A 13,808-nucleotide genomic window follows, 5' to 3' on the forward strand; every position below is an offset into this window, starting at 1 on the left:
CGCGGAGGAGAAGGGAGCTGACAGGAGCTGCAGGAGAGATAAGTGCTCCCTGCCAGCCCCCCACTGAACTACCAATGCCACTGGACCACCAGGGAAGGAGAGCCCCCCTCCCTGGCCAGCTAGCAAGCAGGGAGGGGGGACGGAAAAAAATATAAATAATAAAATATGAATAATTAAAAAAATAATAGTACAAATAAAATAAAATACAAAATAATAATAATAAAAAAATATTAAAATTACAAAATAATAATAAAATTGCCCACCCCCCACCAAGGCTCTGCAACACACACACTGCATTCATACACACTCATACACACACGCGCTGCACTCATACACACACTGCATCCATACACACACACACACACACACTGCAAATAAATATTCAATTAATATAATTTTTTTAGGATCTAATTTTATTTAGAAATTTACCAGTAGCTGCTGCATTTCCCACCCTAGTCTTATACTCAAGTCAATACGTTTTCCCAGTTTTTTGGGGTAAAATTAGGGGCCTCGGCTTATATTCGGGTCGGCTTATACTAGAGTATATACGGTAAGTGGCAGCTAACAAGTTCTAGAAAAGTTTTAATATTTTTAAACCAAAAGCCAACTAGAACCATCTGCCCATGCAAAAAACGCATTACAGGGCATTACTCATGAAAAAGAACCAGCATTTGTTACCTAAAATAACAAAATTGTCAACTATAAATTAAAGGAACACTACAAATAACTAAAACACTTAAGCTTGCTGAACTGCTTTATTTGTGAAGAGGGTGTCATTTTCATTATTTTACAAAAAGTGAAGATTTCAACATCAATTGGCACTTTCATAAATTAACCCTGTTACAATCGTTTTTTTTTTTTTTTTTTTTGTAGCTCAGTGGAGCTAAATTGCCCAGAGCACCTGTCATGCAAAGACTTCTAGTTGAGCTGCACTAAAAAAAAAAAAAAAATCGGATTAGACAGACACAAGAAATCTAGGCAGTGTCCTATGACAGTCCCACAATTTAATTCACTAAGCTCTTCAGAAGGACCCATCGTTTTGACTAATATTTGTAAAAGCACGGCAAGATGCTTGATGTTATACAACTGTGGCAAAGAGTCTGATTGAAAGACCAGAATTAATTAATTAAGAGAAGTGTGTCCATATAATGTATATTCTCTTCTTGCAAACAATTCACCTCTGCACTCATACTAGCAAGTTATGTTTTATTAACTAATTCTACTTGATCTGAAGTGATTAAACACTATCAAACAATTGTGGTAAATCTTGAAATCACCTAAATTCTAATGCAAGAACAGGATTCATGGATAGCATGTTAAAATTACCTAAATTGTATTCTATTTCATTACAATAGTATGATGTTAATGAATATCTAAGCTCATTCCAAAAGTATCTATTTCCCTGATAGATAAGTGTAAGATACATTGGATACACTTTAAGCACTATACCTTTGGGAAAAAAAGAAAGAAAAGGAGTGGTTAATATGGCTGCTGGAAATCTCCATTCCAGTTAACCAGTCTCAATTTTGTCCAAGTTTCTATGGGTCACCTTTGGAAAAGTATCAGTTTATTTGGAACATCCAGAATTGTGTGAATTACCTCAAATTGATGCATTAAAGACAAAAAAAAAAAAAAAAAAAAAAGCCTTTTTGGGATATTTATAAATTTAGATTATATTTTCACAATTACATTTACATGCTAATGAGCTAATATATTATGCATCGTTCCAAAGTGATTTCACTTACCTTAAGTGTTCTGCCATCTACTACTACATTGTTGACACACTGAATTGCTCGAAGTGCATCTTCTGAACGGATGTATGTTACATATGCACTAGCACTTGGACCCTAAAGGAAAGTAGAGAGAACAAAAAACATAATTATTGGCTTGAAATTGATTTCTAATAATTTTGCATTTTCAAGTTAGTTTTTTTTTTTTATCTATTTATTTTTTAATCCAATTTTTAGATTTAGTTAAAATGACAGTTTAGTGTTAACTTTAACAAAATAAGTAATTTACAGTGGAGGTTTTATTTCACTAAAATATTTATATTTTGCTTGGCATTTTTTCTAATTTTACCAAATATATATATATATATATATATATATATATATATATATATATATATATATAAATATATAAATCAGTTTAGGAATCATCAGAACGTTGTCAAAATATGAGAACAATGTGAAAACATGCAAGAGCTTTAAATTAAGATGAACAGATCCTGCCAGAGTAACCTTTAAATACACTTAAAGCAGAACTATCACTTCTCTGGAAATCACATCACAAAACATTGAAAATCACTTCTAACTTGTTTGGCCTTTTTATCACTGGTGTGTGTACAATTGTTTAATGTATATTAACCCCTTAAGGACACATGACGTGTGTGACATGTCATGATTCCCTTTTATTCCAGAAGTTTGGTCCTTAAGGGGTTAAAGATCTGCCAAGGGACTTTAGAATATAGTTCACTCTAGACAGTGAAAGGGCACACAATGAAAATGGAGAGCAGAACAAACATCTCTTCAGTCTATATATTTTATTTGGGTGACAGTGACTTTAAAGATGACTAGTTGGCATTTCTACACAAAATCATCATACTAGGCTACTGGTGTAGCACAGAACTACACATCTACAGGTGTAATGCTGCTGTCTGTGTATGTGAAAATATATGGATGGCCCCAAATAAAAACTAGTAATTTCTCAGTGATCATTTATTTTTTTCTATTTAGTGCAATTATTTTATTTTAGTTTATTTTATTGATCAGTAGTTTTAGTCTTTGTATCTAACACTGCAAAATGAAGAGTGTACTTACACATAGATCAATATAATGAAATATTTTAGAGAGAGAAAAAAAACAAAACAAAAAAAAAAAAACACTTTCTTCCTCAAAGGTTTCTTAGTAATGAATGTATTAAACAACTCAAGTATTAATATAAACTTTGTAAGGAATGGAGGTGAGGACACTACCAGGGTTAAATCTAGAGACCATCAGGTATGAAAGGGTTATATAATTAAAACACTGCCATTTGGTTCACCTTACAGCGACACAATAAATAACACTTCAGAAAGGGCAACAATATAAAAGCAGATAACTCCTTAGCTGAATATATTTTTCCTTAAATATTAAAAAAAAAACCTTCAGCAACATAACCACTTCGGGGTGTTGTAATGGTTATGGTGCTGGGAGTGCCCAAGCATCTGACCACTGAAGGCAAACTATTATAAAATGTCTAACTTCCACTATATGCTTCTCAAGGGCCTCAAATACTTCAAGACAGATAGCCAAAAGCACCTAAGCAGGTGTTTCCACAAGCAGTCTTGAGCCAAGCCCTGTAGTGCCAGGTTAGCGCATATGCTGAGAGAGTCCGCTGATTGCCCTCAGATTGATAATTAAATATGATAAACCTTTTTCCAATTATTTATTTAGGTTTATTCCTTGACCTACACCAACAATGTCATTCAACATAACTTTACAGTTTATCATTTTCTATGCACTTTTTTTTAAGTCAGCATCTGGATAAAATCACCTGCTGGTGGCCTCTGATAATGGTGAGTTAAGTGGAAGTTCTTTGCTGGTTACCACGCCAAATCCGGTTATAAGGAAGGCCACACACTCCCAATGGTCGGGTACAAAAAAGATTTATTGGCCTTTAAAAAAAATGATTATATTATAAATTATATATATATATATATATATATATATATATATATAATTTTTTTAATAAATAAATCTTTTTTGTACCCGACCATTGGGAGTGTGTGGACTTCCTTATAACACACACTAAATAAAAGATAAATAATAAATAACAGACCGTTATTTATTATTTATTTAGTGTGTATATATATATATATATATATATATATATATATATATATATATATATATAAAAAAAAATTTAAAGCCAATAAATCTTTTTTGTACCCGACCATTGGGAGTGTGTGGACTTCCTTATAACCGGATTTGGCGTGGAAACCAGCAAAGAAAAAAAAAAAAAAAAGCTATCTAAGGGGAGGCACCTTGAGGGCCTGACTTAATTAGTAATTTTGTGAGTAACCTTGAAATGTGAAGCGAGTGTTCAAAATTGTAACTTTATTACACTATGTTGTATTTCATGTTTCCATTTTAGTGGTACAAGCTGGATCCCTGATCGTTTTTGTATTTTATATGAAAATCATATGGCATCTGCAGTCAATAGCAGGGCATCATTGTAAACAGGTTGTGAAGGTAAAAATTGTAACTCCATTTACTATACTGGTGTTACAGAATGCATTAACTGCCAGTGAGTTGCTAGGGGAGGATAACCATCACTATATTTTTAGAAGCACCAACCCCAGCATACTATTGTTTTAGCAGTTTCTAAAGTATTTGGCAACTTTTATGTCACTGTTATGACATATTCAATTGTTTTAATTAGACATGCAGTTAAATATTCGGCATAATTTATTAACTATTGTGGGAGTATATTAGTTGTAACTAGGAGACGTTTGTGCCACTTCCTGTCAACCAGATGGGAGGCTTGCACATGTTCAAAAAATTAATATATATGTTTTTTACTCCGATATGCTCAATTAAATTAGATTAACATTGTCCACCATTTGTCTAAAGGATAAATTATTGGTAGCATACGCATTGCTCTTTGAGATCATATATTGAAACCATTTCAGCTGGGTTTTAATCTTTTTGGCGTTGCTTCGACTATAAATTATAAGATAACTTGATTTTGCAAAAACGCATTTTACCATCATTCCCAGTTATATGTACAAGTTATTTGCATAAACTTAATAAAAATATATCAACACATCTCATGACTTACCTGTGAGCCTGCATAAGATGTGCTGTTGTTGATGACAACTTTGTGTATTTTCCCAAATTTACCAAAATATTCTGGCCGTTTTAAAACCTAGAGAAAATAAAATGCAACATCAAAGTGTTTGAAAAAGTTCTACAATGTATTGTGCATGCAATGGTTAGTACAGCGTTACACATTTTTGTGTTGCTAGAATAGGTATAACAAAATATATCCAACTGATTATGGCACTACCTAGGACTACCGAAGAAACATTGAGACACTTGTCTGTTGAAGTTTTGGATCTATTTATGACGTAGGTACCACTTTTTCACCGATGTCAGTCTTTTCAGAGAAAATGCAGCGTTTACATTACAGCCTAGTGATCACTTCACTGGCCACTCCTAAGATAATGGTTAGAGATCCTTCCTGGGTCATGGCTGACTAAAATGCATCCAAACATTCAGTATCTCCTCCCTCTGCATGTAGAAACTGTACTTTCCTCATAGAGATTCATTGATTCAATTCATTTCTATGAGAAGATGCTGATTGGCAAGGGCTGTGTTTGAATCATGCTGGCTCTGCCCCTGATCTGCCTCTTTGTCAGTCTCAGCCAATCCTATGGGGAAGCACTGTGGATCAAGCTACCACTTCTGATGATGTCAGCAGACTGCTTGTTTTTCTGAGGCAAACACCATGCAGATTTACCACAAAGGGTTTTAATCCATAAGATTTTGCTATATTTATGGAGACATGAGGGATCCAGGGGGGGCTAGATGGTGGTTTTAACACTATAGGGTCAGGAATACATGTTTGTGACCCTTTAACTGAAAACCTGTATAATTTCCCTGCCACTATAAATATGATTTCTGAAAAATATTGTGAAATTTAGAATAAAGTAAATGTCAGCTTTCAGATAACTTTAATATGACAGCATTTATCTCACTTTTACCTTTAGAGGGGCACTCTAATCACCACAGTCTGCTATAGTGTTTATATTGCCAGAAGGCCCTTGGTGCTGTCTCTCAACAATTTTTAAATGTTTGCCACTTATGTTGGACCACGCAGTGCTTGTGGTACTTTGGGTCTACTGTTGAAAAAGTAGTATGTATGGTCTAGGCATTCAAGGTAAGTGAAGTAGCAGCTATATTGTAAAATCAGAACACAAACCGCAACATTTCGACCTACAACAAGGCCTTTTTAAGCTTGAAAAGGCCTCGTTGTAGGTAGACATGTTGCTGTTTACTTCCTGATATTGCAATAAAATTGCTACTTCACTTACCTCGAGGGCTTGGACCACACTACTTTTCCTACTGATGTATATAGGTTGCCAGCCTCAGGTCTGGATTTTTCACAAAGGATTAAGCGAGAAGTGTGCAGACTCCCTCTTCCATTGGAACAATACAATATATTTGGTTCTATTATGACATTTCTAAAGACAAAGTTGCCATTCCAATTGCAATTTTTTTTATTTTTTATTTTTTTTATTAACTCTGGACATGATTCATCGTTTCAGAATGCCATTTGACACACAGTCAGTGAATTAAGTGCTAATAAGGACAAAAAAAAAAAAGAGGTTGCTAAAGCAGAATAGTAATCAATCACTTAAAGGGTGCCTGTCATGACAAATATAACCATCTTAAAGGAATACTCCAGACACCATGACCACGTTTGCTTCTAAAAGTGGTCAGTGTGGGAGGAGTCAGTATGTGCAATGTTTCAGTTTGAAATTCTGCAAACACAGTTGTTTGCACTTGTGTGCCGAGCAATAGCTACACACACATAACAAAAGTGACTGTTTAGGAATGTTAATTATGTGCGGAAAAAGTCTGTTGTAAGTGCCTGCATGTATTTCCGCCCCTTCCACATTAGAGTCCGACGTCCCCACCTCCTTGCTTTATTTAACATTGCACTTTTATTTTTCTCTATGAGAAACATTTAATTGGACCACGAGAGGGCTCAGATGACCAAGGAGGCCTGCAAATCAGCACAGGGTACATCGTCCGACGCTGGACTCCTGGTAAGTTTAGAGCTTATGTTTACAGGTTTTAAATCAAAATAGGTGAATGCAAAATACATGGTAAGGGTCAAGGGAGCAAGTATGAAAAAGAAAAATATAGCGCATCATATTTCATTTATACACTATACTCGAAAAGAGGTTAAAAAACCCAAACAAATCTCTGCCTGTCCACAGAGTTAAGAGGGCTGTGCTATTGTGTATTATTTAAGGAAAACCTCAGATGGGTCTCTCTCCTGCTTGAATTTAGCCTAAGTGTGAAAAACGCAAAAAGAGAGGAGAAAAACAGCCAGAATGATTTATTGCAGTAGCTGCTAATTGAGTAATTGGTAATTGACCCTAAGCCTTCCGAAGAGGGGTATGCAGAAGAGGTGTGTCATACAGCAAGTGTAACACCCACTGAAAAAATAACTGATGCTTTCAGCAGGCAACTGGGGCAATTGAAAAAAAATAATATGAGCTTTTAATTATCTTAAGGGAAGAAATTCTTAATTTTATAACATGAGTCAAAGCAGATTGTTATAAAATTGCAAACCCACATCTGTCCTGACAGGTTCACTTTAAAAGACTATTCTTGTATTTTCCATTTAAGACAAGCAACAGACAAACTAAACTCCTGTAAACTCTCAACTTGGAAAGTGTGTGGGGTAATTAAAATATTATAAGGGAACTGCTATGTCAAATGGAAACTGAACTTAAAACAGAATTGTCAACAAAAAAGCATGGTTAACCCCTTAAGGACTGAGCCAAATGTACACGTTGTGAACAAAACAAAACGTAAACAAACCCTGGCATTTGCATAATTCACCTCTTTATCATTTTATTCAGGGGAAACAGGGCTTTCATTTAATATAAGAAATTTTGTTATTTTTTTAGTTCTACGTGACATTTTAACTGTCAATGTCATAATACGGTTTGCTTTTACTGCAATAAAATACACATTTGTATTCAGCAAAGTCTCACGTGTAAAACAGTCCCCCTATGTACAGGTTTTATGGTGTTTTGGGAAGTTACAAGGTCAAATATAGCACATTACATTTAAAATTGAAATTCGCCAGATTGGATACGTTGACTTTGGGACTGTATAGTAGCCCAGGAAATAAATTTACACCCATAATGGCATACCATTTGCAATAGTAGACGACCCAAGGTATTGCAAATGGGGTATGTCCAGTCTTTTTTAGTAGCCATTTGGTCACAAACACTGGCCAAAGTTAGCGTTAGTATTTGTTTGTGTGTGAAAAATGCAAAAAACGCCAATTTTGGCCAGTGTTTGTGACTAAGTGGCTACTAAAAAAGACTGGACATACCCCGTTTGCAATACCTTGGGTTGTCTACTATTGCAAATGGTATGCCATCATAGGGGTAATTTTCATTCTAGGGCTACCATAGGGTCTTAAAGGCAACTTTTTATGTGAAATAAATGAAACAAGCCTTATATTTGACGCTGTAACTTTTGAAAACACTATAAAACCTGTACAAGAGGGGTACTGTTGTACTCTGGAGACTTCGCTGAACACAAATATTTGTGTTTCAAAACAGTAAAAAGTATCGCAGCAATAATATCGTCCGTGTAAGTGCTGTTTGTGCGTGAAAAATGCAAAATAACGCCAATTTTACTGGCGATATCATCGTTGTAATACATTTTACTGTTTTGAAACACTAATATTTGTGTTCAGCGAAGTCTCCCGAGCAGAACAGTACCCCCCATGTACAGGTTTTATGGTGTCTTGGAAAGTTATAGGGTTAAATATAGCGCTAGCAAATTAAATTCCCTTTACTTTCGGCATGGGTTGTCAGGCAGGTCCCGCTAATTGTAATTAATTAAGATACCTAATTATGTAAAAATATTACATAAATTTATGTGTAGAATCAATATATATAGTTTTTTTTTATATATAGGTATATATATGTATATAGATATATGTATTATTTCGTTCTACGTGTATTTTGATATAAATATATATATTAATATCACAATACAGTTAGAACGAAATAACACACATCTATATATTTTTTAATTATTTATTTTAAATTTTTTTAATTTAACGTATTTACATATTTTTTTATATTATATATATATATATATATATATATATATATATATATAACAATAATTATACATATATATTTAATCAGTATCAGTCTACGTGTAATTTGATTATATAAATATATATATATATATATATATATATATATATATATATAATCTAAGTATATAATTATTTTTTTTTACACTGATTTAATTTTATTTGAATTCAGCCAGCAGGGGGACTGTCATTACAGTTAGTCCCCCTGCTGGCAATGCCTGAGCCAGCTAACCCAGCCATGTGATTGTGAGGTCCTCGCAAGGACCTCACTCTCGCATGGCAGGGGGGGCCCCCAGGACGTCGGATGTGCCGCGGGGGGCTCCCTGGGAGTCCCCCCAACCGCGATCGCCGGCGTCAGCATCAGCTGACCGCTCTAGTCAATCAGCAGAGCCCCTGCCCGGCAGCACTCTGCTCTTCCTTTAACCCCGATCCAGAAGCCAGATGTTGGGTGACCTAGAGATCAGTTCTAGAGGCAACTTTTGGAGATAAGGGGTTAAACCATTCTCAACGGTTTAAGGTAAGAGTGTGCTCCCGGACACCATAACAACTTAATTTAGATAAAGTTGTTACAGTGATTGGAGTGTCCCTTTAAACATTTTTCAATTAGATGTGTTCCTTTAAATTTCACATCCCACCAACCTAAAAAACACGAAAAAAATTGTGAACAAATAAAAATCCAGCACTGGAACAAATCATTTACTGGAGCCTGACCCGCCTGCTAAAGCCAGATGTAAAATAGACTCAAAAATAGAATCTATTTGAATCCAGAGCTCCTGGTGGTTGTATAAAAGTAGGCAGTTTCACAAAAAGCTGAAGTTACAGCATCTGACAGAGTTATTAACTAAAGTGAGAATTTAAACATCATTTTACATTTAAAAACAATGTGGAGGGGGGGCGTGGTCTGACTACCGACCAAAATGGACGTGTAGACCAAGAGCTCCACTAAATCCACCAACAATCGAGCACCTACAATAGGCATCGAGACTCAAAACCCAGCAAATTCACAGGCACAATGCTCAACACACAAACCGGCACCAAACAACAACGGAAAAAGAAAGGAGAAAGGAGAGAAACCTCCACATCCGTTATCGACATGCTCACCACGCCGCGCGGCTCGCAGGCCGCACAAGATGGACGCCAGCGCGACTCACACAGCCCCATCTCCCTGACTCCCACGGAGGACAGCGAACTGCCCGCACAAACAGACACCACGCACATCCTCAGCAAACTCCTGGAGGTCCGAAACTACCTCGCAGGAGAAATATCCAAAAGCACACGAGAGGTCAAAACGGAAATTCAAGCGCTAGGCGCCCGGACCGCAATCCTGGAAGAGAGGATGGAGCAAGTTACACGGGCCCACAACACCACGGTGGCCCACACAAGGGCTGCGGAGCGGAAAATAACGGAGATGGAGCTAATGATAGAAGACCTGGCAAACCGCTCAAGACGCAACAATGTCCGGCTAAGAGGCCTCCCGGAGACACCGAACGAGGGGGCACTCGTAGAAAAACTGGAATATTATTTTAAGCATCTCCTGCCAGACATACCGGAGGAAAAATGGACAATAGACCGAGCACACAGGGCTCTTCGGGCCCGCAGACCAGAAGGAATGGCGCCCAGGGACATCATCATTCGCTTCCACTTCTACACGACGAAAGAAGCAGTGATGAAATACGCCAGACAGCACGAGCTTACTTACCAGTCTGCCACCATCACCCTGTTCCAAGACCTGTCACCAACTACTCTACAGCGTCGCCGAGACTGGAAGCCGTTAACCACACTGCTGCAAAACCAGGAGATCCGGTACACATGGGGGCACCCGTTCAAGCTTGTGGCGTTCAGAGCAGGAGCGACGCACACCCTACTACCTGGAAGCGACCCCTTGAAGTTTCTCCGGGACCTCCGCCTGGACCCCCCGCCGGGATTCACCCTGCCACGAGACAACCTGCCGGAGCTCCGCTCACTCCCCCGAGAATGGCAGACAGCGGGCGAAGCAGAGGACCGACTCACATAAGCTACCGCCCGGATACAACGGAACTGGTCAACCACTCCACCGGACTGGTTATTAGGTACCCCCTACACGAACTTGGGGACTGATCACACCATTAGGCCTGGGGGGACTCTGGCCACGGTGGGAGGGGGGGGAGGGAGGGGGGGGGGGCCCGTCGCCACCACCACCACTACCGCCACCACCACCACAGGCCCCCCCACACATACACACAGGGACTACACACGCCAGCCGGCTCCTCACACCACAAGGGGACCGAGACGCTGCCCCAATACCTCTCCCTACACAGGGCATGGGAACCCACACACAGGGCAAAGGGAAGAACCAGCCGCCATGGAGGGACACCAGGGGGCAACCCATTAGGCCCCAGAAAAGCCCAAGGAGAGACCACAAGAAAATTAGGGGCAACCCCAAGCCCTGTGGCGGTACACTCTATTTAGATTCTGCCATAAACCGGCGGGGAAGGCCGGGGCCCGTCGCCCCCCCACACTGGGAGCCACCAACTGGAGACCTAAAAAGAGGGGAGGGAGTGTCACCCCACGCTCCTCGGGGCACCCGGGGTGGGGGTGGGGGGGGCTATGTTCCACACCGCTTGGGGGGGGGGCGGGGGGGCTTATTCGCCCTGCAGTCCCACCTATGGCATCCAATACCACCCCCCCTCATAACACTGGAGAACATGGAGGAGCACACAGGCAACTCCACCACCACTATCTAGGCATGCTCCAAGCTAACCTAAATACAGAACAGGGGAAATGCAATCTAAATGTAAAAGTGTTATGCAAATGTTATCTCAAATAAGCTGTAAATGAGTCTCTTGCATTGTGACAAGGTGGACCGGGAGCTCACTCGACCCTGCTGGAACCATAGGGATATGACCCGCGGGAAGAGAAGCCACCCCCGATTCGCTCTGGCAGAATGTAAGACCAGACTATATGTACTTGGGAATTTTTTTCTTTATTATGTAAATAGTTATAATGTTTTAATGTTCAACATGAGTGCAAGTGAGACTACTGCCCGTAAACATACGCATGACGCAACAATACAACCGGGGTGGGAACCTACCCGACCCAAGACAAGCCCTGACAGAGGACCAAACAGTCTGAGACAGCCGCCACAACGTCACCACCATGACACTTAAGATTCTATCCATAAACGCCAGGGGCCTCAACACGCCTCAAAAACGGAGACTTTTACTGAGAGACCTGAAATCAAAAAAGACGGATATAGCACTAGTGCAGGAGACGCACCTACACAGAACTACACCAGTCAGGCTAAAAGACCGCACATACTCCAAGACGCATGAAGCCAGAGCAATTAGGAAAAAGGCGGGCGTCGCGATCCTAATACGCAAAACCTGCCCATTCATACTAACACACCAACAAACTGACCCCGAGGGCAGATACCTAGCCATATCAGGCACTATACATGGCATGAAACTACATATAGTCAACATCTACGCCCCCAACGAACCAAACCCTGATTTCTGGAACTCCATGGAAACCCTGATAGCCACACTACAAGGAGGCATCTTAATAGCAGGGGGAGACTTTAATGCAGTCCCTTGCCCGACTCTCGACAGAAGCTCCAAACCAGGCACGCAACGCTCACAGGGCAGAGGGGGACAAGACAAATTAATGCACACCTTCCTACAACACACGGGTTTACTTGATGCGTGGCGACTACAACACCCAGATACCAGAGACTACTCATTCTACTCGGCACCACACAACACATATTCCAGAATCGACAACATTCTCATCAACGGAGCTGGCATGACTAAACTCATTCATTCAGAGATCAACAGCATCACGTGGTCCGACCACGCCGACATATCGATCACACTAGGGAAACTACACTATCACACAACCTGGACTTGGAAACTTAACACAAACCTACTCAATGATGAGGAGATACTAGGCGCCACACGGGCAACAATCACAGACTACTTTAGCATCAATGACACGGGCGACGTAAATCCGACGACCATATGGGCAGCCCACAAATCAGTACTGAGAGGCCACTTCATCCGAACAGCCACCCATAACAAAAAAGCAAAAACAAAACGCCTTCTAGAACTACAGACTGCACTACGGAAAATAGAACACCAACACAAACACAACCCCACCACAGACAAATTTAACGAACTACAGACACTTAGACACTCCATCAAAGAACTAACAATAACGGATGTAGCACACGCTATACTACGATCACGGCGCCTCTTTTACGAGAAAGCCAATAAGATGGACACACTACTAGCCCGGACACTCAGACCCCGACAAGACTCCAAACCCATCACCATGATCCGTAATTCCGCTAACACAGTAGTAAACACACCTAGGGACATCAACCTAGCATTCACCGACTACTTTAGCAGACTATACGATCACACTCCACGAACTGAGATAGCACACACACAACTACTCGCAAACATCAAAGAATTCTTGACACACACAGACCTACCAAAGTTGACACCAGCAGAAGCAGACACCCTACAAGAGCCTATAACTCAAGAAGAAGTTACAGCAGCAATCTCTACACTGCAAGGCAATAAGGCACCGGGACCTGACGGATACGACATGACATACTACAAAAAATTCAAGGAAGAATTAGTACCCCCCCTCACTAAATTATATAACCACTTTCTACAGGGAGGGACTCCAGACCGAGACATGGCTACCGCCAATATAATACTGCTACCAAAACCAAACAAAGACTCTACCCTAGCTACGAATTACAGGCCAATATCCCTAATCAATTCGGACTTAAAAATATTCGCAAAAATCTTATCAATACGATTAACACCCCTTTTGACCAAACTAATACATCCGGATCAGGTCGGCTTCATGCCGGGACGACAGCTATATGAAAACACCCGCCGTGGAGCAGACCTGATGTG

At 39.8% G+C, this 13,808-nt stretch overlaps 1 protein-coding gene across 7 annotated transcripts in view; it reads right to left on the reverse strand.

Annotated features, from left to right (window-relative positions):
• Positions 1–13,808, reverse strand: part of CNOT4 (CCR4-NOT transcription complex subunit 4) — a 103,254-nt gene that overhangs the window by 46,818 nt on the left and 42,628 nt on the right. For all 7 annotated transcript variants that reach the window (XM_063447566.1, XM_063447563.1, XM_063447560.1 and 4 more), the window contains exons 4-5: positions 4,822–4,908; positions 1,746–1,847 (exon numbers count right to left, since the gene is read on the reverse strand). In XM_063447566.1, coding sequence (XP_063303636.1) covers positions 1,746–1,847; positions 4,822–4,908 — 189 coding nt within the window. The remainder of the gene's footprint in view (positions 1–1,745; positions 1,848–4,821; positions 4,909–13,808) is intronic.

The sequence above is a fragment of the Pelobates fuscus genome, chromosome 3 (assembly GCF_036172605.1).
Source record: "Pelobates fuscus isolate aPelFus1 chromosome 3, aPelFus1.pri, whole genome shotgun sequence".
In the NCBI taxonomy this organism is placed as follows: Eukaryota; Metazoa; Chordata; class Amphibia; order Anura; family Pelobatidae; genus Pelobates; species Pelobates fuscus.